The sequence below is a fragment of the Hypomesus transpacificus genome, chromosome 23 (genome assembly GCF_021917145.1).
Source record: "Hypomesus transpacificus isolate Combined female chromosome 23, fHypTra1, whole genome shotgun sequence".
Lineage (NCBI taxonomy): Eukaryota > Metazoa > Chordata > Actinopteri > Osmeriformes > Osmeridae > Hypomesus > Hypomesus transpacificus.
Genome location: NC_061082.1, coordinates 2,808,570 through 2,834,873, shown reverse-complemented (window position 1 = coordinate 2,834,873; position 26,304 = coordinate 2,808,570). Strand labels below are relative to the sequence as shown.

The following is a 26,304-nucleotide window of genomic DNA, read 5'->3' as shown; positions in this document are numbered from 1 at the left end:
CAGGAAATCTGCTAACTTACTGAAGACATCCTTAGCCTTTGTCTCAGCAGACAGCAGTGGGTTGCTGATGCCGTAAATGTTTTGAGCGCAGATCCTGATGATGTAATCTCGTCCCTCAATCAGCTTGGGAACCTTACAAGAGGTCCTGGTACATGATGATGTAACAGGCATCCACAGCTCTCTGTTGGTGTCTCTCTTCTCCACAATGTAGGTGGAGATAGGACAGCCGCCGTCATCCAGAGGAGGGTTCCAGGAAATCACCATGTAGTTCCTGTACACCTCGTCAAACACTACCGGGCCTTCCGGAGGCTGGGGCCGATCTGAGGAACCAAGGAAGGACTAATCAACCACCCATATCTCAAATGTAATGTTCATTCTCGAGTAATCCAGATTATAGAAAGTAGAGACCCGAATAGGCATATCAAATACCTGAACCCTGCCAGCTTTAGTGACTTACCAACAACTGTGACATTGCAGAATCCCTTGCGTGTTCCAGTGATGTTCTCCACAGCTACAGTGTATTTGCCACTGTGTTCACGCTTTGCCTTGCTGATGGTCAGGCTCAAGGTCCTTGTGGTGTTGGTGAGGGAGACGTCATCCTCAGCCTTTAGCTCCTCATCGTTCTTGGTCCAGGTGATGGTGGGTGCTGGCTTGCCTGTGTAACGACCCTGAAGAGTGCAAGCATCTCCAACACGCACAATAGTTTTGTCTCTGAAGTCAAGGTCCAGAGTTGGAGGTTCTGGTGAGGGACAAAGACATGGTCAATTGTTGTTGTGGATTTTCAATTCCAAAATATTTCACATTTATAATTGTAAGGATGTTTCAGTATAGTATAAAGGTAACACGGTTGTCCATTGCAACTTACCAATTTCGTCCTTGCAAGTGATGGGCTTGGTGCAGAAGGAGGGCTTGCCCTGACCAATTTGGTTCACTGCGCTAACGCGGAACTCATAGGTGGAGGCTTCCTTCAACCCCACGTGGGCGAACTTTCTGTCCATCAGCGGGTCCTCTGAAATGCGTGAAAAGTTGTCCTTTCCGATCAGACGAGCCTCCAGCACATAGCTGGTGACCTCAGAACCACCGTCGTACTTGGGCGGTCTCCAGGCAACGCTGATGGAGTCCTTCTTGATAGATGTGACTTCCAAATCCTCGGGACGCTCAGGGATGGCTGGTGAACAAACACAACATTGACACCATTGAAAAAATTATCCATATCAAATTTCACAGGATATACACCTATTGCATAATGGTTGAGGAACTCACAGATGGGATCTTTAATGAGGACCATTTTGTCTGTTTCGATGAAAGGACCCATTCCAATGATATTCTCAGCAGCAATTCTGAAAAAGTAGCCTTTTTGATCCAGCAGACCCTGGACCACAGCATTGTGGCGGGTGACAGTGTAGGAGACAGAGGTATAGCCCATACGGTCTGACTCTCTCTTCTCAATGATGTAGTTGGTGATGGCAGAGCCACCGTCGTCCGCGGGGGAACACCACGTCAGCTTGCAAGAGTCAGTGGTGAGATTTACTCCACAGAAGGGTAGACCCACTGGGCCAGGGACATCTAGGAGACAAATGGTATTGTGAGTTAAGTATAATTCAGCCAATTATTTATTACTGATCAACATACTTTCATTTTGTCTCGTGGTATTAAACATAAATATAAGATGATAGTTAAACTCTTCTTTCACACCTAACATTATCCTCATATGATACATCAAACATGAACTGTTTACATACTACACTCTATAAATAAAAAAATAAATAAAAATATATATATACTGTGTCCACTTACCCAACACTTCCACAATAACAGCCTTTTTCCTTTCGCCTCCTTCATTCTTTGCAGTCAGTGTGTAGATACCCTGGTGGTGTCTCCTGCAGTTCTTAATGACCAACGCAGAGCTGATAGATGTGGTCTCCACAGCTGCCTCTTTAGGCAGATCCGTGTCATCACGGTTCCAAGAGATCTCTGGTACCGGCTTGCCAGACACATAGGCAATGATACGAATCGTTCCACCAGCATGAACCACAATTTTCTCCTTTACTGTAGCGTCCAGGTCTACCTCTGGGGGAACTACATTAAAAGGAGATGGTAAGGAGGCTGGACTGTATATTTATACTATAGGTGACTAATGGAACATGTAATACTGTAAAGGTGATCTACACTTCTAAAATGTAGCAAAATGGTCGATTACCGTTTTTCTTTTACTTTTACTGTCACTTACTTGTTCTGTCTTTGACCTCAATGACTTCAGAAACATCTCCAGGATCACCAACTCCTGCAGCATTCACTGCTCTCACTCGGAACCGGTACAGCCCCAGCTCCTTCAGCCCACTCACCACAAACTTGGTTCCTCTGATCTCCTTATCTTTGGCCTAGAGTAGGAAAGACAGTCGGTCAGTTAAATGCGCAATTCAGTATTTCTGTGGACCACTTCCTGAGATTTGCATGAGTAATCAAATTACTGAACAATCGTTTAGAGATAGATAGTTTCAAAGGGTGTGTTTACCTTTTCCCACTCTTCTACTTCCACTTCTTTCTCCTCTCCATCATCCAACATTGCCTTAATCTCTTTTTCTTTCTCTCCCTCTTTCTTTTCTTCTTTGAACTCAACAAAGTAACCAGTGATCTTAGATCCACCATCAATCAGAGGTGGAATCCATTCCAGATCTACAGTGGACTTGGTCCAGTCTGTCACTTTGGGTGTGGGAGGTCCAGGGGGAGCTATAACCAGAATCAAAATGACAAAATGTCATGTCAGGGGGCCAAAAATCATCTTTCACACAATGATGAGAGAAAAAATAGTTTTTGTTAAGAATTATATCCTGTGCTATTCTCCCATTCATCAATCCATAAATGCCTAGATAATGCATCATGTACCAAGACAGCATACTGTATAAAGTAGCCTATATACACTGCATTTGACCTACCAATGGGGTCTCTGCAGAGGATAGGGTCAGAGGGCACACTGGGCAGGCCACATCCTGCTGCATTGATGGCAATGACTCTGAACTGGTAGAGTGCTCCTTCCAGAAGACCAGTGACTTCGTAGTTCACACCGAGAGGCGAGCTCCTGATTTGGTCACGGTTCACTCGGCTCCAGCGCTTGCTTGTGGTCTCTTTCTTTTCCAGCCAGAAGCCTGTCACCGACGATCCCCCGTCATACTCTGGCTCCTCCCAGTTGACGATCATGGACTCCAGGCATACGTCTGTGACAGTGGGTTTCTCACACTGGCCAGGGACAGCTGCACAGAGGGGAAGATTGGCAAATAAATAACTTGGTCTAATAAAGTAATTTATGTAAGACAAGATGTACACTCTGTGAACACATTTAACTTACTGAAAAGATTCCTGGCTTTCTCAGGCTCGCTCATCAGTGGAGGTCCAACTCCAAATTTGTTCTGAGCCATAATGCGGAACTCATATTCGTGTCCCTCTGTTAGCCTCTGGACGATGTAGGCACACTCTTTAGGGTCGTTAGAGACATGAACCCATGACTTCCTGCTCTCCTCACGCTTCTCAACAACATAGTTTGTTACTTTGGAGCCGCCGTCATCCTTGGGTGGGTTCCATGACAACCCAATCCTCTCTGCAAACACTTCAGTGAACTTGATAGGTCCAACAGGTTGTCCAGGCCGCCCTGCAAAAAAAATAATAAAATACAGACAATAGTTATAATGTAATCTTCATCAAAATAAATATATTAATATGTCATAAAATGACACTGTTTAGTCACCAGACACAGTAATATCATTATAATATCATAAACATTAGCTTAATTCTGAAAGCAGCATACTTACCAAGTACAGTGAGTTTAATATCCTTGCTGGCTGTGCCCAGGCTGTTGCTGGCAGTGATGGTGTAGAGGGAACTGTCATCTCTCTTTGACTGCTGTATCAGCAGTGTACACTTGTCGTTAGACACCAGCTTGTTGACGTGCTGATCATAGTGAACAGCAGCCTTCACCTCTGGCTTATCCAGGGCGGCCTTCTGCCAGGTTAGAGTTGGGAAAGGACAGCCCTGGATTTTGGCTACAAGGCTAACATCACAACCCTCCTCTCCGTCCAGGGCCTCTCTTAACTCGATGGATGGAGCGCCTAGAAAAATGGAGAACAAAAAAAGGTAAAAAGCCTGACACTGAAATGTATGAGCTTCTAATGTCAGATTCAAAAACTGTCACTTACATGTCTGGTCCTTGATGGCGAGTGGTCCAGCTGTGGCAGAGGGCCTGCTAAGGCCTGCCTCGTTCACAGCCTTGACTCTGAACTCATACTCGCCACCTTCCTTCAGGTCCTCTACAATGAAGGTAAGTTCCTCCACATTACGTTTGTTGCATTGTTTCCATGTTTCCTTCTCCTTGCCACTGGTGTCCCAGCTCAGGCGCTCGATGATGTAATGTTTGACAGGAGAACCACCATTGTTCTTGGGAGGAACCCAGGTCAGTGTCACGGTGTTCTTGGTCACAAGGTTGACCTTGACATGGGTTGGAGGGTCAGGGGGGTCTGAAATGAAAGACACATGGTTTCTTATTACTGATAAGCATTTAAGGCCAGATGTTGTTTGAAACAAGGCTGAGTGTTTATCTGATTGATTCACATCTGTGCGACTTACAGATGGGGTCTCTAGCCCTGGCAGGCTCAGTGGTCACAGTGTAGGGTCCAAAGCCCAGGCGGTTCTCAGCCCGCACGCGGAACAGGTAATCCTGTCCCTCCAGCAAGTCTGGCACCACAAAGGCCTGGCTGGCACACGCAGGGTTAACCGTGGTCCAGGCTTTGCTCGTCAAGGTCTTCTTCTCAATGAAGTAGCTCTTTATTCTCTCCCCACCATCGTTATCTGGCAGCTTCCAGATCAGCCTCATGGTTGCCCTGGCAATGTCTGTCACTCTCAGCGCCTTAGGAGGTCCAGGTACGTCTATACACAGGATGAAGAGATGTTTACATTTCTGTAACTGACTGACTGACTGACTGAAAAGAAGTGAAGAATCCTAATACAGTAAATCGTAGAAGGACGTACCAAGGACGTTGACAAAGACATTGACGTGTTTCTGTCCGGCTTTGTTTTTGGCTGTGATGGTGAACCTGCCAGAGTGGTTCCTCTTGCTCTCTGGGACAGTGATGACCGAGGTGGTGTCAGTAGACTCAACCTGAAAGAGAGGGAAGAAACTCATTAGTTGCGGAAATTAAACTACTAGAATAAGATCAATTTTGGATATGCTACAGTGGCTTAAGATGTTTATCCCTGATCTCACCTCTGCGTCCACAGGGAGTGTGTGGAGGCGATTCTTCTTGTGGGTCTTGGCTGGTCCATTAAACTCCCAGGTCACCTTAGGAACAGGTCGTCCCTTGATGACAGCTGGGATTTTGAAAGGAGCACCAGCCCGGATACATAGCAGGTCATGAGCGCTCACTTCCACAAAGATCTTAGGCTCCACTGAAAAAAAAATGATTAAAAAAGTCAGAATAAAACAATACCACAGTTCCATCTTGTCAAATATCCTCCTTACAGAAGATAAGAATGGAAATAAACATGGTTCTGCATCACTCTCAGTGCGCTGATGGTACAGTGCCCTCCAAAAGTATTGGAACAGTGAGGCCAATTCCTTTATTTTTGCTGTAGACTGAAAACATTTGGGCTTGACATCAAACGATGAATGTGAAACCAGAGATCAACGTTTCAGCTTTTATTTCCAGGTATTTACATCAGGATCTGATGCACAAATTAGAAAATATCACCTTTTTGTTCAAACCCACCCATTTGTCACGTGAGCAAAAGTATTGGAACATGTGACTGACAGGTGTGTTTTGTTGCCCAGGTGTGTCCTATTACATACATTATTCAATCAATAAATACCACTGAATGTCTACACTCAGGTTCAGATTGGGTAAGATAGGTTTTGTCTATGCAGACTGTATTCAGAGGTGAAAACAACATGAAAACCAGAGCGCTGTCTTTGGGTGAAAAACAATAAACAACAAAGCAATTGTGAGTCTTAGAGAAGATGAAAAATCAATCAGAGCCATTGCAGAAACATTGGCCATAGCCAGTACAACCATTTGGAATGTCCTGAAGAAGAAGAAAACTACTGGTGTACTAAGTAACAGACGTCGAACAGGTAGACCAAGGAAAACATCAGCAGTTGATGACAGAAACATTGTGAGAGCTGTAAAGAAAGACCCTAAAACAACTGTTAGTGAGATCAGCAACAACCTCCAGATGGCAGGAGTGAAGGTATCACTATCTACTGTTCGCAGAAGACTTCATGAACAAAAGTACAAGGGCTACACCAGAAGATGCAAACCACTCATCAGCAAGAAGAATAGGAAGGCCAGGCTGGAATTTGCCAAAAAGTACAGAGATGAACCTCAAAAATTCTGGGACAAAGTTTTATGGACTGATGAGACAAAGATTAACTTTTACCAAAGTGATGGAAAGGCTAAAGTTTGGAGAAAGAAAGGAACTGCTCATGATCCCAAACACACAAGCTCATCTGTGAAACACGGTGGAGGTAATGTCATGGCTTGGGCTTGCATGGCTTCTTCTGGGACGGGCTCATTAATCTTCATTGAGGATGTAACACATGATGGCAGCAGCAAAATGAACTCGGAAGTCTACAGAAACATTTTGTCTGCCAATTTAAGGAAAGATGCAACCAAACTGATTGGCAGAGCCTTCATCATGCAGCAAGATAACGACCCAAAACACACTGCCAAAACAACAAAGGAGTTCATCAGGGGCAAGAAATGGAAGGTATTAGACTGGCCAAGTCAATCTCCAGACTTAAACCCTATAGAGCATGCATTTTACCTGCTTAAGAGGAGACTGAAGGGAGGAACCCCACAAAACAAACAACAACTGAAAGAGGCTGCAGTGAAAGCCTGGGAAAGCATCAAAAAGGAAGAATGCAAAAGTTTGGTGACGTCAATGGGTCACAGACTTGCTGCAGTTATTGAAAGCAAAGGATTTGCAACTAAATATAAAGTCTTATTCACTTAAATATGTTTTAAGTATATCTGTTCCAATACTTTTGATCACATGACAAATGGGTGGATTCAAACAAAATGTGATATTTTCTTAGTTGTGCATCAGATCCTGATGTAAATACCTGGAAATAAAAGCTGAAACGTTGATCTCTGGTCTCACGTTCATTATTTGATGTCAAGCCCAAATGTTTTCAGTCTACAGCAAAAATAAAGGAATTCGCCTCACTGTTCCAATACTTTTGGAGGGCACTATATGTTAATTAACGAATCACTATTGCCAACATTTCCAAAACAGTTTTAAAGTAAGCCAGTGTGGCTTACCGTGAACTTCCTCCACCAGGATCTCAGTGGTCTTGGGGCTTGGATCTGACTCTCCGATGTCATTGACAGCAATGATTCTGAAGCGGTAGAGTTTCAGCTCCTTCAGGCCTGGCACAGTGAATTCTGTGGTGGGGTGTGGGTTTTCTGGGTCAGTGACTCTGGACCACTCTGATGTCCCCTCATCTTGAGCTTCAATAATGTAGCCCTTGATAGGGTTGCCTCCGTCCTTCTCAGGTGGAGTCCAGGACAGGGTCACACTGTGCTTATTCTTGTCTGCCACCACTGGAGCAGCCGGCATACCAGGAGGAGCTGAGGGACACAATATATGCCTGGTAAATACAAACAACATCCCTTAAAGGCACAATATAAGTCCTGTTCTGTTGCAATATCAGTAGGCCTTTTATAGAGATGTCCCCACTTACTTATAGGATCTACTGCGAAGGCCGAGTCCGAGGGTCCACTTGGGGGTCCAACACCGGAACAGTTGCAGGCCATGACACGGAACTCATACTCCAGGCCCTCATTTAGACGGGTCACCTGGAACTCCCAGCCCTTCAGGCCTCTCTTGGTCACAGGTGACTTATTGACACGAGCCCAGTAAGAGGAGCCCTTTTCCCTCTTCTCCAGCCAGTAGCCACTGATGAGAGAGCCTCCGTTGTCCAGAGGCGGTTCCCAGGTCACCACCATGGAGGTCTTGGAGTACTCTGCAATGGTGGGCTTTTCTGGGGGACCTGGCAGACCGAAGGGATCCTTGATCAGGACCTCCTCTGATTCACAGGCATCACTCTTCCCATAACGGTTCTCTGCTCTGACGCGGAACTGGTAGGTATTGCCTGTTATAAGGTTCCACACCTGTATGAAGAACATGATGACAGTTAATATTTATTAAAGATCCAGAGATTCGGGTCACATTTATAGACAAGTGAATCCAGAATTATAGACAATAATGAAAGATAACGAACCCCAAATCTTTTCTCTATGATGCTGTTTGTGACCTCCACCCAGTCAGAGTTCTCTTCTGGGTTCTCTGTGTTGATGTCCTTCCTCTCCACAATGTAGTTTGTCAGCTCACTGCCACCATTGTCCAATGGCGCCTCCCAGTGGAGGTAACAGGACTCAGTCCTGATGTTGGAGACTTCTAAGTTCCTAGGTGGCAGAGGGCGATCTGCAAACAACAGAGAACAATTATCATTAGCCTTCTGATAACCATACAGCTGTGGCCTAAGCAAGGGTCATTTTAACAATAAATATTTAAAAAAAGAAAACTTGAGTTACTCAACTCAAGTTTCACTAAATGCCAAAATAAAAAATATAGTACTCACCAAGCACCATGACGGTGATGGTATGACTAGCATTTCCCAAGCGATTGGAAGCTGTTATGGTATAGGTGCCCTTGTCCTTCCTGGCAGCAACAGGAATGCTGAGTTTGGTGTCAACCTTCATCCTGTTCACTTCCTTTGTCTCCATCAGAAGTGTCTCAGTGGGCTCCGCAATGATGACCTCATCCTTGAACCATTCCACCTTGGGTGGAGGGAGACCAGTGGCCTCAGCTGGGATCTCAATAGGCTCTCCCTTCTTAACTGTGATGTTGTCACCCTTGAAGACCTTCAACATTGTCACAACGGGGGCCACTAAAATGAGAAGAGAAACTCGGTGAGAAATCACAGTGCATGATGTTTAAAACTTAAACATGTCTTTGCCAGGTCCAAGACTTCATCAAATGCATCAAGATGTAAAGGACTTTGGAAACATGTGGCTGTCAATGACCAATTTCACTGCTAAATGACCTGTTTCCCAATAAACATATTTGAAACAAGATGTAAAGGGGTTTGACTTGACTGATACTTCTGTTGATACTCCTGTTTGTCCAAAGAGGACAGTCGAAAACAGATCAAGGTGTGTAGAGGACATACCTTCATCATCCTGAATCACAACCGTCATTGTAATGGAGGCCTCACTCTCTCCGATCAGGTTGACAGCCTTGGCTCGGAACTCATACAAAAGCAGCTCTTCGAGACCGTCTACTTCCATGGTGAGAGCAGTGCACATCTCTTTGTTACAAAGCTCGAATGCCGCAGCATCCTGCCTCTTCTTCTCAACCCAGTAGCCAATGATTGGACTGCCACCGTCATTACGGGGAGGTCTCCAGGCCAGACTGAGGGAGGACTTGGTTCTCTCGGTGTAGTGGAACCTCTCAGGGGCGGTTGGTGGACCTGTGGAAACAGGGTAACACCATTGCATCCAACTGTCCAGTCTTCCCGTACTATAACATGTAAAGATAATCGGGTCTGTAATAAATGGGCTGACATTGGCCTTACCTTGAGGATCAATTGCTTTAATTGGGCCCAGGTCCACAGGTGGTCCACAGCCAAACTTGTTCTTAGCAACAACACGGAACATGTAATCCTGTCCCTCAACGATGCCCACGATCTCACACTTAGATGAGGGGGTCTCAATTGGCTGCCTCCATGTGTGCATCTTTGCGTCCTTCCTCTCAATAATGAAACCAGTCACATCACTGCCACCATCGTCATCAGGGTCGGACCAATTCAACATCATCAATTTACGAGTCACAACAACTGGCTTCAGGTCCAGTACAGGCCCAGGCACATCTACGAAGAGAGGGGAGAATGTTTTAGCACATGAAAGATTAATACACGTTTTAATAAGAAATGGAGGTAGGTTTCCCAAGATACTCACCCATCACATCAACCCTGGTCCAGGCAGACTTTGTTCCACTGGGATTGGAGGCAGTAATCTGGTATTTGCCGACGTCCTTCCTCTGGACGTTCTTGATGCGGAGATGGCTTTCCTTTCCAACGTTCTCCACCTCAACGCGCTCTTTCTCTGGAGCTTCGTCATCTTTGGTCCATTTGATGTCTGGAGGAGGTCTGCCAGTCACATGGGCAGGCAGAGACAGTGTCTCTCCAGCTCTGATCACAACACCATTCTTCACTGTAAGGTCTAACTCCACCACTGGGATTTCTGCAAGACAAAACAATTTGTCAACCATCTGTCTTGGTTAAGACTGCATCCATATTCAGAACTGGACATCCAATCTGTGTTATCTGAGGTCGCCTGAGCCGAGTAGCCCACCTTGAGGGTCCCTGACGAAGACAGCCTCTGTCACCCCAGGTGTGCCCTCTCCAGCAGCATTACAGGCAATCACCCTGACAATGTACTTGGCGCCCTCTCGGACCCCAAAGACTGTAAAGGTTCGGTTCTTCCAGGGCCTCTCGGTGGAGCGGGACCAGTCCTTGGTCCCAGCCATCGTCTTGTCAACGTGGTAGCCCAGGATCTCCCCTCCACCATTGTAAGTAGGAGGATCCCATTCCACATCAATAGAAGACTCTGTGGTGTCAACCACTCTGGGGAAGGGTGGCCCAGGAGGCACTGTTGGGAAAAACAGAATTAGGATTCACACATGGGAAGGCTACCAGAATCTCTGTCAAGTTTCAGACCAAGTGACACATACAGAGTATATTGAGGTGTATGGGGTTAGGTTTGGATGCTAGAAGTTTGTCTGACTTACAGATTGGTTCCTGTGCCGTCTTGGGTTCCGAGGGGACGCTGAACTTCCCGGGGCCAGCCTGGTTCTCAGCAGCAACTCTAAAGATGTAGGTGAGACCCTCCAACAGACCTTCCACGTTGAGCTCCATGTCTTCTACGATGTTGCGGTTCACCCTGGTCCAGTGGCTGCTGTTGATTTCCCTCCTTTCCACCCAGTAACCCAGGATGGGGCTGCCGTTGTCCTTGGGTGGGGTCCAGGTCACCAGCATGGAGGTAGCAGTGATGTCCTCTATTTCAGGCTTCTCAGGAGCTTCGGGGGGATCTGAGGTAGATATTGTTCATTCACAATATTAAGCAGATGATTCCAAAAAATGACAAACACAAAACCACAAACACATTCTGGAATTGTATTCATTATGACGAGTAGAACGCATATCGAAATAACATTACCGAATGGATTCTTTGCGATGAGTGGCGCAGAGACGCAGGGTGGTCCGGCACCAAACTTGTTCTCGGCTGTGACGCGGAAGATGTACTCCTTCTTTTCAATCAGCTTTGTCACAAGGTACTTACACCCCCTAAGGGTTGAGGTCACAGTAACCCAGCCAATCTCCATCTTGGAGTTGTCTTTTTTCTCCAGGGTGTAGTTTAAGATCTCACTTCCACCATCATCAAGAGGGGGATTCCACTTGCAGATAACTGTGTTCTTTCTCACTTCCTCAAACCTGAAGTTGACAGCAGGTCCAGGTGTATCTAATGATGGATGGATGGCATTTTTTAATGATTGACAACTTTTTAGAACAATAATTTATTTTTATTTTGAATTGTAAATGTGTATACCCCAATAATACACAGCAGTATACAATAGTGGATATCTCACCTAGTACGTTGACTTCACAAGTGGCGGACGCCACACCATGATCATTCTCCACCTTGATGGTGTAGACACCATGGTCACCTCTTATTGTCTCCCTGACGATAGCACATGACTCTCCCCTTTTACGGTCATCAATGGTCAAACGCTCATTGAGGGTGGGGTAATCTGGCTCCTCAAATTCAAGAGCAGGCTGCTCCTCTTTTTTCTCCTCTTTTTTCTCCTCCTTCTTCTCCTCCTTCTTCTCCTCCTTCTTCTCCTCCTTTTTCTCCTCCGCCTTCTCCTCTTTTTTCTCTTCTTTCTTCTCCTCTTTACCCTCCTCTTTCTTCACCTCCTTTTCCTTGTCCTCCTTTTCTTTCTTTTCTTTCTCTGTATCTACCTTCTTGACGATGGGTTTCTCTGTTCTCTTCCTGAGGGCTTCAGGTCTGATGATTTTATCGTTCCACAGCCAGGTGACGGAAGGGGCTGGGGAGCCAGAGATACAGGCATCCAGGCGGATCTCACAACCTCTCTTGATATTCAGGCCAGACTGCAGATTACCACTCAGGAACACCTTGGGTGGTTCTGGGAGAATAAAACAAACACACCTTAGGAGAAAATACATGCATGCCATTGCACTTCAAGGTACAATAACTTTATAATATTACCTATTGCAGCTTTCAATTTCTAAATGGAGCTTTGTTTTGATTGAGGTAGATATATTTCAGATGTGTTGTAGATTGTACCGTCTGTATATTTGTTGGTGAAATGTATTCTTACCAACGGCGTCAGAGGCCTTCACCATGGGAGTGCTACGAGATGGGTCACTGACTCCAGCTGCGTTCTCTGCGATCACACGGAACTGGTACTGCTTGCCATCACGCAGACCCCTGACTGTGTACGACAGCACGGGGACCAGGAAGTCGTTACACCTCTCAAATTTATCTTCTCCCTTCATCATCTTCTCCAGGATGTAGCCCATGATCTTACAGCCTCCGTCATACATTGGAGGCTTCCATGTTAGAGTGATGGTCTTGGCAGTGGGGTTGTGTGTTTCAACGTCAACAGGTGGGTCAGGGCGTTCTGAGAAATCACAGAAAATGCGATCACAAAAAAAATACTAGTAACTTGCACAATTAGAGAATGATAGCAAAGAAAGTATCAAAGCGATAAATCGAGCAATAGGGACAAAGAAATATCTCCTTTACTCACGTTTCTGATCCTCTGCGATAACAGGGTTTTTCAGCTCAATACACTCTCCTCCACCAATCTTGTTGACAGCTTTGACCCGGAAGTAGTACTCTCCGTTGGGGATGAGGTCTTTCACGGGCCAGCTGACCTTGTTTTCTCCGGACATCATGTTGACGTAGGTCCTCCTGCCAGCTTCCCTGCGCTGTAGCACATAGTGGAGGATGGGGCTTCCTCCATCATAGTCTGGAGGGTCCCAGGACACCTTGCAGGAGTTCTTAGTGATGTCAGTGGCAATAATCTCTTTGCATGGAGCAGGAAGGCCTGTGAAACAGAAGTTCATTTATTTAAAGTTTAGCATTGCGGTGAGGAAAGAGTTAATATAAGATATATATACGATGGACCTGATGTAACTTTGTCAGTCACTTACCAATGACTTTAACATTCATGGTCCCACTGCAGGCTCCAAGATTGTTCTCCAAGGTGACCTTGTACTGGCCAGCATCAGCGTGCAGACAGCTATCAATCTCCATGTGGCAGGATGTGTACTCTGACCTGAACGTCAGTCTCTCATCAGCCTTCATCTCCTTGCCATCTTTGTGCCAAGTGATCTTGGGCTGGGGCACAGCTCTGAAGGGAACTGGCAGATGCATCTTCTCACCTTCCACAACCACCAGATCCAGGGTCTGGAACTCCAGAGTTGGGTTGCCTGAGAGAATAAAAGACACACGTCAGTATGCCACATGTGAATTACATAATGAGATTCATATTAACATGAACGCAGCAGATGATCATGAAATATTTCAGGTTTACTCACAGTCAGAGTCCTTGGCAAAGACATTCTCCGATATGTCAGAGGGCTCACTGACGCCAACAGAGTTGATGGCCCGGACCCTTATGACGTACTGTTTCTCTGGAACGATACCCTCTTCTACCCTGAACTTCATTTCTTTGACGGGTCTAGAGTTGACCCTCATCCACTTTTCGGTGCCAGCCTCGCACATCTCAATATGATAGCCAGAGATAGAGGCTCCGCCTGTCCTTTCAGGGGCCTTCCAGGCAATGGAAATGTAGTCTCGGCTGGCTCCAGTCACATGAAGCTCAATGGGAGGAGAGGGAGGTCCTGAGGTTTGAAAAGAGTGATACCGTTAATATCAACAAACGTGGCCAAGTGGGCTGCTTCACTGTGAATAGAACTTTCAATGGTAGTTTTATAAACTTCATTCATAAAAAGGCAATTTCTCAAAAACACACCTGTAGGATCTTCAACTGTAAGGATCTCAGTAGGTTCACTGGGATGTCCAGCACCAGCCTCATTCTCAGCCCGGATTTGGAATTGAACCTCAGTTCCCTCAATGACGTCAGTTACCCTGTACTTGCAGTCAGGTCCGGAGGTCTTACCACACTTCACCCAGCGTGTTCCCAGCTTCTCTTTCTTCTCAATGGAATACCTGATGGAGACATTATGCATCCCAAGCTTGTGTAAAGCAATGTTTTGATGCACACAAGTGAGACAATTATTACTTCATGTCCTAATCATTTGAATCCATCATACCTCAGTATGGGTCTTCCACCATCATTCTGTGGAGCCTCCCACTGAAGATCAACGTGTCTCTTGGACACACTCAGCACGGCCACATTATAGGGTGGCCCAGGAGTAGCTAGGGGAGAAGAATTGGTGCCATGCCTTTAAAACAGCTGCTTCTCCTGAATGTATACCTCTAAAGGCATTATCCTAAGTGTGCTGCTACGTAAAGATTATGAACTTACTGAAAGTGTCCTTAGCCAAAATGGAGTCCTCCATTTCACAGAATCCACTTTGTCCAACAGCGTTCTCAGCGGCCACACGGAATACGTACAGGGAGCCCTCGTTTAGAGGAGTCACCGTGTACTTGGTCTCCTTTACAGTGGTGTCTACTGCCTGCCAGCCTTTACGTCTGACATCCCTCTTCTCAATGACGTAGTTGGTGACAGGAGACCCTCCATCTCTTTCTGGGGCAGTCCACTTCAGCTCAGCGCTATTCCTGGTGATTGTTATCACCTCCAGCCAGCGAGGAGGAGTTGGTGGGTCTAGAAGGGTTATAAACAGGGTCATGTCAAGTCAACTAAAACAGGCATTGGGACCACACTGGACAGAATAATCTGGTCCAATATGATAATCGTGGATGCAGTGCGAGACTCAGCGTTTACTAAACTACCAAAGTGACACAGTAAAAGTAGGTGACTTACTGAGCCTCTCTTTGCAAAGTACGGGGTCGCTAGGCTCGCTAGGTTCACTTTCTCCAGCCGCATTGACAGCCTTGACCCGGAAGGAGTACTCCTGCTTCTCCATCAGGCTTTTTAGGAAGTGCTCCAGAATATTGATGTCTTCAGCAACACGGATCCAGTCCACCGTTCCACTCTTCAGCATTTCAATGATGTAGGACTCAATCTTAGCCCCTCCGTCATGCTCAGGCTTGGTCCACATCAAAAAGGCAGAGGTTTTGGCCACATCCTTGACCGTTGGCTTACCAGGAGCCCATGGAGGGTCTGGAAGACAGGAGAAGGTGGAAAAATGTAATATGTCATAATGTTATGTTTGTATTTATTGTTACATGCAAGTAAATATTAGTCTATTGAAGTTGCATGGATGTTTTACCAATTGGATCTTTGACTAGGATCAGATCTGTTTCCTTGCTAGGCTTTCCAGGTCCGGCCAGATTCTCAGCCAGGACTCTGAACTTGTACTTCTTCCTTGTAGGCAAGCCTTTCACTCTACAAAGTACGGGGGAAAAATAGAAAATGTCAGGATTGATCTGCTTCTAGAGCCCAATCGAACTTTCAAATGTACAAGTGTAGCTTGAAAAAGATTGGCATTATTTCTCAAACTACCATATATGTGCTTTTGTCAAACCTACCTGAAGGTAGTGTCCCTAATGGGAAGTTTGTTGCATCTCATCCATCTGTCAGTGTCAGGTTCCAACCTCTCCACCCAGTAGCCAGTGATGGGACTACCACCATCCTCCTCTGGCTCATACCAGGTGAGAGTCAGGGAGTCCTTGGCAATGTCCGAGGGCTCGAGCTTAGTGGGGGCCCCAGGAGTGTCTGGAACAAGATAGGTCACACACAGGTTAACACCAAAAACACATTTCTCAAACAAACTTATGATTTCTTATCATTGATGATTTATGTCATGTCATTTCTTATATTAGCCAGAGGACCTACCAAAGGCATATCTAGCGACGATTGGAGCATGTTCAGCTGCTGCACCAATTCCAAACTGATTCTCTGCAAACACCCTGAAAACATACTCCTTAAAGGCCACCAGGTTGATGGCCTTGTAGGTGGTCTGTTTGACAGTGGAAGAAAGCTTGTGCCAGATCTGGCTGTCTGCAGCTCGCCTCTCCACAATGTAGTTGGTGACCTTAGAGCCCCCGTCATCTCTGGGAGGGTTCCATGCAAGGAAGCAGGACTCATTGGTGATCTCAGAAATGTCAAAGGCAGCAGGAGGACCTGGCTTATCTGTTGAATGATGAACAACATTCGCTGATGACATATTTGCATTCTGCCATGGTGAAAAGATCACATAGAACATATGATTTTGATAGTGAAGTCGTTTTTAAAGTATCCTGTACCAAGAATATTGACATCCACAGTTGCAGCTGCACGGCCACTGCTGTTGACCGCTTCAATGATGTAGGTGGCTGTGTCCTCTCTCACTGTTTTGGCAACAGTCACCATAGAGTGACCAGGCTTGTCAACAATAGACACTCTGTCATCTGTCTTCAGGGCCAGGTCAGCCTTGGTCCATTTCACTTTAGGTACTGGCTTTCCAAGCACATCAGCTGGAAGCTCAATTTTAGCTCCAGCCTTCACAGTCAGTCCAGCAAGTAGCTTCACATCAAGCAGAATCTCTGGAGCCTCTGTAAAGCACAGTGAACCACAGTCAGATAAATGTACAGATAGCTATACACATTGGTCCATTTAACAAATAATGGGTTTTCAGTAGTCAGCCTACCTTTGGGGTCAACAGCCAGGATTTCATCTGTGGCCTTGCAGGGTCTGCTGGCTCCTAGTCTGTTCAAAGCTCTAACACGATAGGAATACCACTGTCCCTCAGTCAGACCAGTTACCTCCAACCTAGAGGATCAGTGGAAACAGAAGACATGTGTTTTAACACTTGGAGTAAAAAAAAAAACAACAAACAAAAACATACGAATTCTTCCATTGTTTTAAAATAAAGTTTACTTGTGTGACTTAAAAACGTCTAAAAGTCTGTACGTACTTGAGTTCTGGTACAAGATCGCCACAGGGCTCCCACTTGTCTGTGCCACGCTGGCATCTGTCTACGTTGTAGCCTCTGATACCAGTGCCACCATCATATTTAGGGGGCTCCCAGGTCAGGAAGATGCCATGAGCAGACTTGTCCCTCCATCTCAGGTTCTCAGGGGGGTCTGGCACAGCTAGGAATAAACAAGGAAAAGATGTATGAGCAAGATGCACACAAATCAACAAAAGCTGTCCGGAACTGATTAACAAGTTGATCTAATGGACAGGGTGTGTCCTTTTAAAGTGCTATGGTACATGAATACTTACTGGCGGGAGAGGAGACATTGACTGGCTCGTCAATGTAAGCAGGCTCTCCTGGACCACATTTATTGCAGGCAGTAACTCTGAAAAGATACTCCTTCCCCTCAACGACATCAGTCACAGTGAACTCTTGGTCCTGAACGCCAGTTATCACCTGGGAGACACATAAAATGACTTTATTAGAAGTCAGTGTGTTACAGGATTCAAGTCTGTTTAAATACATATCTTTATATTGAACTCTGAAGACTCTTTTTTCCCCTCCATACCTTCACCCAGGTCTTGCGGGACACATCACGCTTTTCTATCTGGTAGCCAGTCAGAGGGCTTCCTCCGTCATGCTCTGGTGCCTCCCACATCAGGTGCACGTGTTGTCTGGTAACTTCTGCAACCTTAAAGTCCTTGGGTGCACTTGGAGATGCTGAGTGGACAAATAAATTAGTTTATGAGGGAACAGAGGGAACAGCATTGCTGTTGGTCGAGTGGGAATTATTTGGGCACGGATCACTTACCGATAACAGTGACCTCGATATCTCCTGAGACGGAAGACACGTCGTTCTCCAGGTGCAGGGTGTATGTGCCCTTGTCTGGGCGCACACTGGGGGTGACTAGCAGTTCTGTGAAGGTACTCTTTGTAACCATGGATACACGATCCCCGGCAGTCATCTGCTTATCTCCAAAGGTCCACTTAGCAGTGGCAATGGGATATCCAGAGATAGGGACACGGATAGTGAGAGGGTGAGGAACGATGACCTCCAGGCCGTCCTTAAAGGCACCGAGATCAAAAGTGGGGGCAACTGGAATGAAGATGGGAAATAATTAGGTAAACACTTACCAATATTATGTGACCCAATTCATATAAAACCATTCATAAATCAATAGTATAGTTTGTAGTGGATCTCACAGTGGGGATCATCAGCCAGTAGAGGTCCAACAATGTTAGAGGAATCCGACATTCCAGCTGCGTTCTCAGCAAATACTCTGTAGTTGTACTTCAGACCATACTTCAGACCAGAGATCTATGCATAGAAAGAATATCATGGATTTTAATGACACAATATGTAGGTTAAACAGATCTCTAAGGCTAAAATGGGAGATCTACTGAATCCCTACCTTATAGCAAAGGTCCTGGCAGAGCCTAGCGTTGCATCTGAGCCACTTGTTTGTTCCATCCTCACACCTCTCAATGATATAGCCTGTGATCATGCTGCCTCCATTTTTCAGGGGAGTCTCCCAGGATAGCTGGACTGAGTTCTTGTTCTGTTCTGAATGGACCAGGTTCATAGGGGGGCTGGGCCTCTCTGTAGACAAACACCCAAACACAAATTGATTGTCATGTCACATATTGCATTTTGGTCACATTCAAAGTAACAAATAGATCTACAGTACAAAACACATTGAGATTTAGAATCAGAGACATACCGATGGGGTCCATGATTTTGACTGGGTTGGTGGCAGCGCTTGGCTTGCCAATTCCAGCTTTGTTCTCAGCTTTGACCCTGAAGATGTATTCTTTGTTCTCAATGACATCATTAAGGATGGCGCTGCGGTCCTCGGGTTTGGTGACCAGCGCGGCAGACCAATTCACAGACGTTCTATCACGAAGCTCGATGATGTAGGAGGTGATCTCTGATCCTCCATTAGACCGAGGAGGTTCCCAAGACACAGTTGCTCCAAATTTGCTAACATTTCCTACCTTCACATTCTGAGGTGCATCAGGAACGTCTATAATTCAAGAAAAGGCAATGACCTCTCAAGTTAATTACATTTTTGTAATGTTAAGTAGCTTACGTTACATTATTATTACATATTTTGCTCACCAAACTTATTCTTCGGTTGTACAGGTTTGTCTGTCTCTACATTGGGTCCACTGCCAACTCTGTTGCGAGCGCAGACACGGAACAGATACATGGAGTCCTTCTGGAGCCCAGTTACACAGTACTCTGGAGCTTCAGAGCGGTCTGTGGCCAGTGTCCAGGTCTTGCGCTTTACATCACGCCTTTCCACCACGTAAGCAATGATCTTGCTGCCACCATCGCTCTCCGGCTCATCCCAGGCCAGGCTGACCTCACCGTCTGCAGTGTCAACCACTTGCAGGTTTTTGACAGGGCCAGGAATGTCTGAGGATCACAATAGAGGAAGTTACTACACATAAAGCTGATGCAACTTTTACGAGATCCACATTTTGACACCCTCCCAGTTAGGTTGTTTCATAATCACCTGAGAGGTGTGTTCACTAAGAACTTACCAATGACACTGAGGTTGATGAACGCTTCTCCCTCTCCATGTTTGTTCTTGATGACCACCTTGTAGCGTCCCTCATCAGATTTCTTGGGGTCCTTCAGTCTGTACTCAGTTTTGTCTGTGGCTGTGTGAATGTTGTCCTTGGGCATGCTTAGAGTGTTGTACAGCCAGTCTGCCTCAGCTTTGGGATAGGCACTGTAAGGAACAGCCATCACAATGGGCTTTCCTGCGTCTGTCACAAAGCTCTGGTCGGTGGTCTTAATCTTTGGAATGGCTGAGGGATAACAGCACAACAGACATGAGGAACATGATTAAAAATGTATAATCAGTTAGGATTTACTTGAATGTTGATATTGTGTAGAAAACACTTAAATGTTCCTCAACCCAGTACTTCAACACTTCAAGCCATTTCAGCAGGAAACATGGCGATTAATCATATTAGAGTAAATGTGAAGGGTGAAGGGACATCATACCTGCCAGTTCCAGCTTGGCTTTGGCATCCTTGTCCTTGACGATGATTCTGTACTCTCCCTGGTCACGGGGTCTAATCTCACACACCTGCAGTCTGTGGACTTTTCCTTCACTCATCATCTGGTACTTGTCTCCCTGGACAATAGTCATGTTGTTCCTCAACCATTTGACCTCAACTTTGTCTTTGTTCAACTCAACTTCATAGACAACATCTGAACCTGGAGGCTCATACACATCCTTGGGTGGTCTAACAATCTCAACAGTCGTCTCTGGAATAAAGAATATCAAATTTAGCAAGAATTAGATTTGCGCAAAGAAATTCCCCCAAAACGTCAAGAATGTCATGGATTAAACAGGCTTGCCTTCAACGAAGAGCCTGGCCCTGGATCGTTTCTCGTCAACTCCACAAGCATATTCACACTCATCATCTGGTCTGCACTCCTTGATTTGCAGTTTGCAGATCTTTCCCTCCTTACTGAACTTATATCTAGGTAGAAAATGTGATATTTCAGTACATCCTCTCACATTGAGTTGAAACCCTGGATCCAATTGATGTAACCTTTAACTCTTAACTTACCTCGGCCCTTCTCTAATTTCACGTCCATTCCTGTACCATTTGACATCTGCTTTCTCCTTGGTGATCTTGCAGGTGAACTCAGCATCCTCAAACTCAGTGATGGTCTGGTCTTTGAGTTGTGTGGAAAAGTCTGTGGGTGCCTCACTGATGATAAGCTCAGCGGTGCATTTGTCATCACCGGCAACTGCGGTGTATTCACCCTCATCGGCCAGAGTACAGTCCTTGATGGTCAACGTGTGCTTGTCTTTGTCTACCCTGTACAGGATACGCTTGCTCATGGTAATCTCCTGGCCAGCCTTCATCCACTTGACAGTGACATTTGGTCTGTTCACCTTGCAGGAGAAGGTAATTGTCTTCTTCTCTTGTGTGTCAACATCTTCCAGAGGAGCAATAATTTTCAGACTCTCCTCTGTGGACAAACAGTAGATATGTTTCACAAAGGGATTAGTCATGAATTGACATGAAGACCATTTCCTAAATTAATTCAGCTATTCAGCCATTTAAAAAAAAAAAAAAACTGTCAATGTAATTACAAATAGATTATGCTTACCTTTGACAGTGAGTTTTGCAGAACTCTTAGCATGTTCATTACGCTGGTTTGTTAGTGTGATAGTGTAGTTAGCTTCATCTGTCTTTTGACCATCCTTGATCCTCAGAGAAAAGACATTGTCTTTCTGCACCATGACAAACTTGCTGCTCTCAAACATAGTCTCGTCATTTTTCAACCACTTGGCTTTGGCTCCTTCTGTGTTCACTTCGCAATTCAAGACAATCTCTTGTCCTTCTTTTGCTTCTGTGTCTTTGAGGGGTGTAATGATCCTAAGTTTCTCTGTAAGAATGCATGTCAAAGAAAAGTTACAAGTTATACATCCTTTTTCAAGGTTACACTTAAACAAACAAGATAGAAAATGTTTTATTAAAACTCAAAAGGACAATAGTATGAATCACAAACCGAGAACAAACAGGTCAGCTGTAGCTCTGGTGGTACCAATCATCACAGCGTAGCCTCCCTCATCCTTCGGTTCACAGTTTTTCACAACCAGAGTTCTTCTCTTTCCATCAGAGATCATCTGGTACTTATCACCAGCTTCTAGCTGCTTGTTATCCTTCAGCCATTTGACTTCAAAGGTGTCCTTGGAGACCGAGCAGACAAACTCAGCCTTTTCTCCTTCAACCACCTCCTGATTCTGAGGTTTGGCAATGAACTCGGCAGCAAGTTCTAAAGGAATTGAAACAAGAAGCATGGATTTAGTTCAGGTTTTAGTGTATACCTCACTTGCCTCTTAGTAGGAGCACATACATTTAGGTTTTATGCTATTTAATAATGTTTCATAGGCTTTGCAATGCTCCTAGCAAATTGAAGTACAGCAGTACATGTCCTGCATTATAACTGTCTTACCATTGATTTTCAGTGTAGCAGACGTTTTAGCGTTGCTCAGTCTGCAGTTGTACTCTCCAGCATCGTCCATTTTGAGATCCTGGATGATAAGAATTCTCTTCTTTCCATCCACAATCTGGTCATATCTTCCTCCCTCAGGCAGCTCCTGGTCACCCTTGTACCAGGTCACTTCAGCACTGGGCTTTGATACTTCACAGATCATTTTCACGCTGTCTGTCTCTGTTCCTTCCACGTTAGACAGGTTCTTTGAGAACCTAGCCTCCTCCTCTGCAAGGAGAATAGGTTGTAGTCAATGGAGAGTTCCAAGGTAGCAATATGAGTATTTTACCAATGACTGTCAGCTAGTCTTACCGACAACTGTCAGCATGCCAGAGGATTTGGAGGTCTTTGCATCGCATTCATACTCAGCTTCATCATCAAAGACTGACTTGTTGATGATGAGGATATGTTGGCGACCTGTTGCAATTATTTCATACTTTTTCCCTTTTCTGATTTCACTGCCATCCTTAAACCAGCGAACCTGTTTCAAAACAAAAGGCCAGACAAAAATTCCACAAATGTACGTACCGTAAATTGATGTTGTATTACCTCTGTGTACTCTAAATCATGTGCACATATCAATTTACCTTGGCATTTTCACGTGAAACTTCACATTCAAATCTCGCAGATTCCTTCTCTTTGACCTCAACATCATGGAGTGGCTTACTGAACTCAACATTTGGAGCTGTGAAGACAATGTCACAGTTTTAATACATCATCCATGTTGCTTTTATTTAATCAGTGTTCAAAATCTTATATAGTGTATTTATACTTTAGCTTCTTGTACTCACGTTCAACATTCAGGAAAGCAGATGTTTTGAATTCCCCTGCGTCACAGGAATATGTCTTAGAATCATCAAGTGTGCAGCCTTGAATGATCAGTTTTCTCTTGCGGCCATCAGCAAGCATTTCATGTTTCTTAGTTTTGCGGATCTCCTGTCCATCTCTGAGCCATTTAACTTCAGCCTTTTCTCTGGAAACTTCACATTCCAGAGTAGCAGTGGCCTCCTCTTCTACAGTCTGGTCCTCCAGAGGTTTGGTGAACTCAACTGGTGGCTCTGTTTAACAACACAGGTATCAATGACTCGTACACAACTAAAACGCCCAAAGGTGTTTTGTCACAAGGCATGCTGTAATCATGAGGAAGCATGAGTAACATCATTGCGATTAACACATCTGTATCTTTCCATCATGATTGTCAGTTAATTAAGCTGAAACCTTAAAACTATTTGACACAATATTTAATAATAGTAATCAATTAGCAGTTATTATAAAGCCATCATTTGAACCACTGAATTGAGCACTTAGTTTCACAGTTTTGTATAAATAGCAGCAGCACAGCACCCAGAACCTACCGTTTACAATCAGTTTGCCCTGTGTCTGGAAATCTTTAGCAGTGAGTTGTACCTCACCAGCCTCTGTCATCTTCACATCTCTGAGAGTCAGAGTGTGAGTTCTGCCCTCAGACCTGAAGACCACCTGTGCAGATCAAGAAGATTGATAAATCAGGAAGCCATGACAGCCAGAGTGGTGTCAGGGCTATATACTCCATCTAATGAACACAGGCAGCTGGTGACAAGAGACCAATTTAACTCCCTGCCACCCGACTCCTCTCTCCTCAAAGAGTAGGTGGTGTAGCCCTCCACAAGATGTTTTCTTTAAATTGTTAAAAACTCTACGAGGCCTTCATGTAACTAATGCTGTTGCAATTGAAATAAGCATTGACACGTATCCCCATTGGGACCAGTCGTTGATCCTGTGGATGGATAGTGTTGCTAATAAGCTAGAAGGCTACAAGATGACATAACCAATGAGTACATACAGTACGTTATTTGACAGGCAGTGTTTTTAGCTTTGTTGAATATGTTTTGTCCATCTATATAAATTGCCACTTATAGAAAGCACACATCAGTGTCCAATTCATTTAATCTCCTATTGTATTAAATAATTTGAAATAATATTAAAATGATCAAAAACCTTTCCAGGTAATGGAACTGATGCTAACACGATTACTTATCATGGATTTTAATTTAATAATAATTAAACTGGCAATTCTGTCACAGGATTCCTTATGCAAGACCATGTAGCTGCAGGTAATAAAACACCTTGCGCAACACCATAAACCAAGCACCTACTGTAACAGCCATTTCAGATGACTAGGAATTCAATAAATAATCAAACTTTATGGAGGGCCTAGCATCCCTATTACGATTTCAGCGGGAAAAAGGTGTTACATACAACATGTTCTTATGTAAAATTAAAACTGTCAAATAGCAATAGCCCCTCTTGCCACCTGCCATAGGACTCACACACTTGAAGCAGTTAAAAATAACCAGAAGAACGCTTGCAGGGCAGAAAAGCCTTCAGCGTTATCTCAAAACCCAGATCAAATGCTCTACTGGAATTCTGATCTCTACAGGCCCTTATATGAAGAAAACGTGTACTGGAGTTGTCTAATACATCTAAAAAGTGTCAATATGCACAACATTCACAATACAAAACATTAATAAGCAATGACAGTCAGGCCATAAAGCATTAGAATCAAACAACAATCCCAGTGTAAATAAATTATAAATAAAATATAGAACTATGTTAAAGTTTGTATTTCAGGTACGGGTATATGCCATGAAATCCAGGAAGTAAAATATTTGATCAGCTTTGTTGACAGTTGCATTATAATTCATTTGAATAATAATGGGAAGTTGGCATGAAGCACTTGTCATAAGGGAGCATCAGTGTTGTGATGTAAATAACCAAGGTAGTGTTTTAAACTTACTCTGTCACTTGGTTCCAACTTTGTACCCCCAAGGAACCATTCCACGGCAATGCCTTCATATGACAGTTCACAGTCGAATGTTGCAGTCTCCCCAGCAGTAACAGTAACATCCTTGAGAGGCCTCAATAGGCCGATCACCCGTGCTTTAGATTGAGGAGAAGACATGATTAGTCACCCCCAAATCCCAATGGAAGGTAAATCCTCAATGGCTAATCCTCATTTTTGGCTGAGCTGACGGCAGGCCACTGAAGCCTATGAGCCCTCAGGACAACTGTGGACTAGAGCTCTGGGACTTGCTGTTGGGGGGGCTAACTCATTTGCATACCAAGTTTCCTTGAGATGTATATGGTCTGCAGAAAACCTTTGGAGGGAGGTATGTTGTAGCTCTGCCAATCACTAGCCGTTCACTCTAGATAAGGTATGTGCCTTCTAAAATAGCCACAACACCTGATTGGCCATGAGCCCACCCCTGCCAAACCAACCAGGCTGAGCAATCTGTCCCTGTCAATCAACACGATGGAATTCCAGGAAAAGGAGAATGTCAAGTTGCATGTTACCCAACAAAAAAAAATGCTTGTATCATTGCAGCTGGTTGCATGTCGTAACAGCAGCGATGGTTTTGTTTCACATACAGTTGTTGGAACACTGAAAGTGTGACTGGATTAACAAGCCACAACAATTTTGACACATGTCTTTAGATATATTTGACACATGTCTTTAGACACATTTTTTTATGGGCTGTTAAATGAGGCAACTGTCGCGATTAACTAGCTGATTTATTAATCAGCCAACAGTTCATATATCAAAACACACATTAACAAATGTACTGCTCATAACCCCTCATAAATGTACCGTGTCGCCAAGAGTGGTTTATCTACACTGATAACTTACAGCATCCATAAAATATGTTATGTGTGACTGTGTGTTACATTTAATCTCACCTTTAACTCTGAGCTGAGCACTGGATTTAGCATTGGCTGCCTGAAAATCAACTCCTCCTGCCTGATCCTTACGAACGTTGTACAGGATCAGAATGTGCTTTGTTCCCTCCTCCTTTTTCTCACAGTCCTGGAGAAGGATGCAAACAATTTAACTTTGCTTTGTGTTTCTTTTGACGTTTTAAATACATTTATTTCCTTTAATTCAACCTTTTGGCACTGTAATAATCTTACAGGAGACTGGTGAAGAGTTTCTCCTTTGAGCTTCCAGTGACCATGCACATCCTCCTCAGAGATCTCTGTCTCAAAGCGAGCAGTCTCAGTCTCTGTCACTTCCACACTGTACAGGGGACGGACTATCTTGATGTCACGCTCTGCAGAGAAAAAAACATCAACAGTTAGCGAAATATAAGAATTTATGTTATTATTCTAAAAG

General features: G+C 44.6%; 1 protein-coding gene across 1 annotated transcript in view; it reads right to left on the bottom strand.

Moving 5' to 3' along the window:
* The window catches only part of ttn.2 (titin, tandem duplicate 2), a 153,002-nt gene that overhangs the window by 57,706 nt on the left and 68,992 nt on the right, over positions 1 to 26,304 (bottom strand). Inside the window, exons 115-174 of the mRNA XM_047047514.1 lie at positions 26,103 to 26,242; positions 25,872 to 25,998; positions 24,931 to 25,073; positions 23,510 to 23,633; positions 22,946 to 23,212; positions 22,742 to 22,839; positions 22,467 to 22,635; positions 22,116 to 22,382; positions 21,669 to 21,935; positions 21,267 to 21,545; positions 20,717 to 21,125; positions 20,502 to 20,626; positions 20,142 to 20,408; positions 19,673 to 19,942; positions 19,245 to 19,544; positions 18,847 to 19,149; positions 18,538 to 18,725; positions 18,329 to 18,443; positions 17,937 to 18,221; positions 17,694 to 17,845; positions 17,434 to 17,581; positions 17,123 to 17,300; positions 16,856 to 16,977; positions 16,473 to 16,760; positions 16,063 to 16,359; positions 15,756 to 15,942; positions 15,497 to 15,612; positions 15,088 to 15,387; positions 14,629 to 14,928; positions 14,414 to 14,519; positions 14,113 to 14,309; positions 13,676 to 13,981; positions 13,289 to 13,567; positions 12,883 to 13,182; positions 12,451 to 12,753; positions 11,698 to 12,255; positions 11,268 to 11,570; positions 10,840 to 11,139; positions 10,404 to 10,700; positions 10,008 to 10,292; positions 9,626 to 9,919; positions 9,221 to 9,520; positions 8,630 to 8,938; positions 8,270 to 8,472; positions 7,730 to 8,159; positions 7,308 to 7,616; positions 5,255 to 5,436; positions 5,020 to 5,149; positions 4,618 to 4,917; positions 4,191 to 4,508; positions 3,807 to 4,103; positions 3,347 to 3,646; positions 2,937 to 3,251; positions 2,516 to 2,730; positions 2,231 to 2,381; positions 1,798 to 2,079; positions 1,264 to 1,566; positions 866 to 1,168; positions 458 to 739; positions 21 to 320 (exon numbers count right to left, since the gene is read on the bottom strand). Of these exons, the coding sequence (XP_046903470.1) occupies positions 21 to 320; positions 458 to 739; positions 866 to 1,168; positions 1,264 to 1,566; positions 1,798 to 2,079; positions 2,231 to 2,381; positions 2,516 to 2,730; positions 2,937 to 3,251; positions 3,347 to 3,646; positions 3,807 to 4,103; positions 4,191 to 4,508; positions 4,618 to 4,917; positions 5,020 to 5,149; positions 5,255 to 5,436; positions 7,308 to 7,616; positions 7,730 to 8,159; positions 8,270 to 8,472; positions 8,630 to 8,938; positions 9,221 to 9,520; positions 9,626 to 9,919; positions 10,008 to 10,292; positions 10,404 to 10,700; positions 10,840 to 11,139; positions 11,268 to 11,570; positions 11,698 to 12,255; positions 12,451 to 12,753; positions 12,883 to 13,182; positions 13,289 to 13,567; positions 13,676 to 13,981; positions 14,113 to 14,309; positions 14,414 to 14,519; positions 14,629 to 14,928; positions 15,088 to 15,387; positions 15,497 to 15,612; positions 15,756 to 15,942; positions 16,063 to 16,359; positions 16,473 to 16,760; positions 16,856 to 16,977; positions 17,123 to 17,300; positions 17,434 to 17,581; positions 17,694 to 17,845; positions 17,937 to 18,221; positions 18,329 to 18,443; positions 18,538 to 18,725; positions 18,847 to 19,149; positions 19,245 to 19,544; positions 19,673 to 19,942; positions 20,142 to 20,408; positions 20,502 to 20,626; positions 20,717 to 21,125; positions 21,267 to 21,545; positions 21,669 to 21,935; positions 22,116 to 22,382; positions 22,467 to 22,635; positions 22,742 to 22,839; positions 22,946 to 23,212; positions 23,510 to 23,633; positions 24,931 to 25,073; positions 25,872 to 25,998; positions 26,103 to 26,242 (14,988 nt within the window). The remainder of the gene's footprint in view (positions 1 to 20; positions 321 to 457; positions 740 to 865; positions 1,169 to 1,263; positions 1,567 to 1,797; positions 2,080 to 2,230; positions 2,382 to 2,515; positions 2,731 to 2,936; positions 3,252 to 3,346; positions 3,647 to 3,806; positions 4,104 to 4,190; positions 4,509 to 4,617; positions 4,918 to 5,019; positions 5,150 to 5,254; positions 5,437 to 7,307; positions 7,617 to 7,729; positions 8,160 to 8,269; positions 8,473 to 8,629; positions 8,939 to 9,220; positions 9,521 to 9,625; positions 9,920 to 10,007; positions 10,293 to 10,403; positions 10,701 to 10,839; positions 11,140 to 11,267; positions 11,571 to 11,697; positions 12,256 to 12,450; positions 12,754 to 12,882; positions 13,183 to 13,288; positions 13,568 to 13,675; positions 13,982 to 14,112; positions 14,310 to 14,413; positions 14,520 to 14,628; positions 14,929 to 15,087; positions 15,388 to 15,496; positions 15,613 to 15,755; positions 15,943 to 16,062; positions 16,360 to 16,472; positions 16,761 to 16,855; positions 16,978 to 17,122; positions 17,301 to 17,433; positions 17,582 to 17,693; positions 17,846 to 17,936; positions 18,222 to 18,328; positions 18,444 to 18,537; positions 18,726 to 18,846; positions 19,150 to 19,244; positions 19,545 to 19,672; positions 19,943 to 20,141; positions 20,409 to 20,501; positions 20,627 to 20,716; positions 21,126 to 21,266; positions 21,546 to 21,668; positions 21,936 to 22,115; positions 22,383 to 22,466; positions 22,636 to 22,741; positions 22,840 to 22,945; positions 23,213 to 23,509; positions 23,634 to 24,930; positions 25,074 to 25,871; positions 25,999 to 26,102; positions 26,243 to 26,304) is intronic.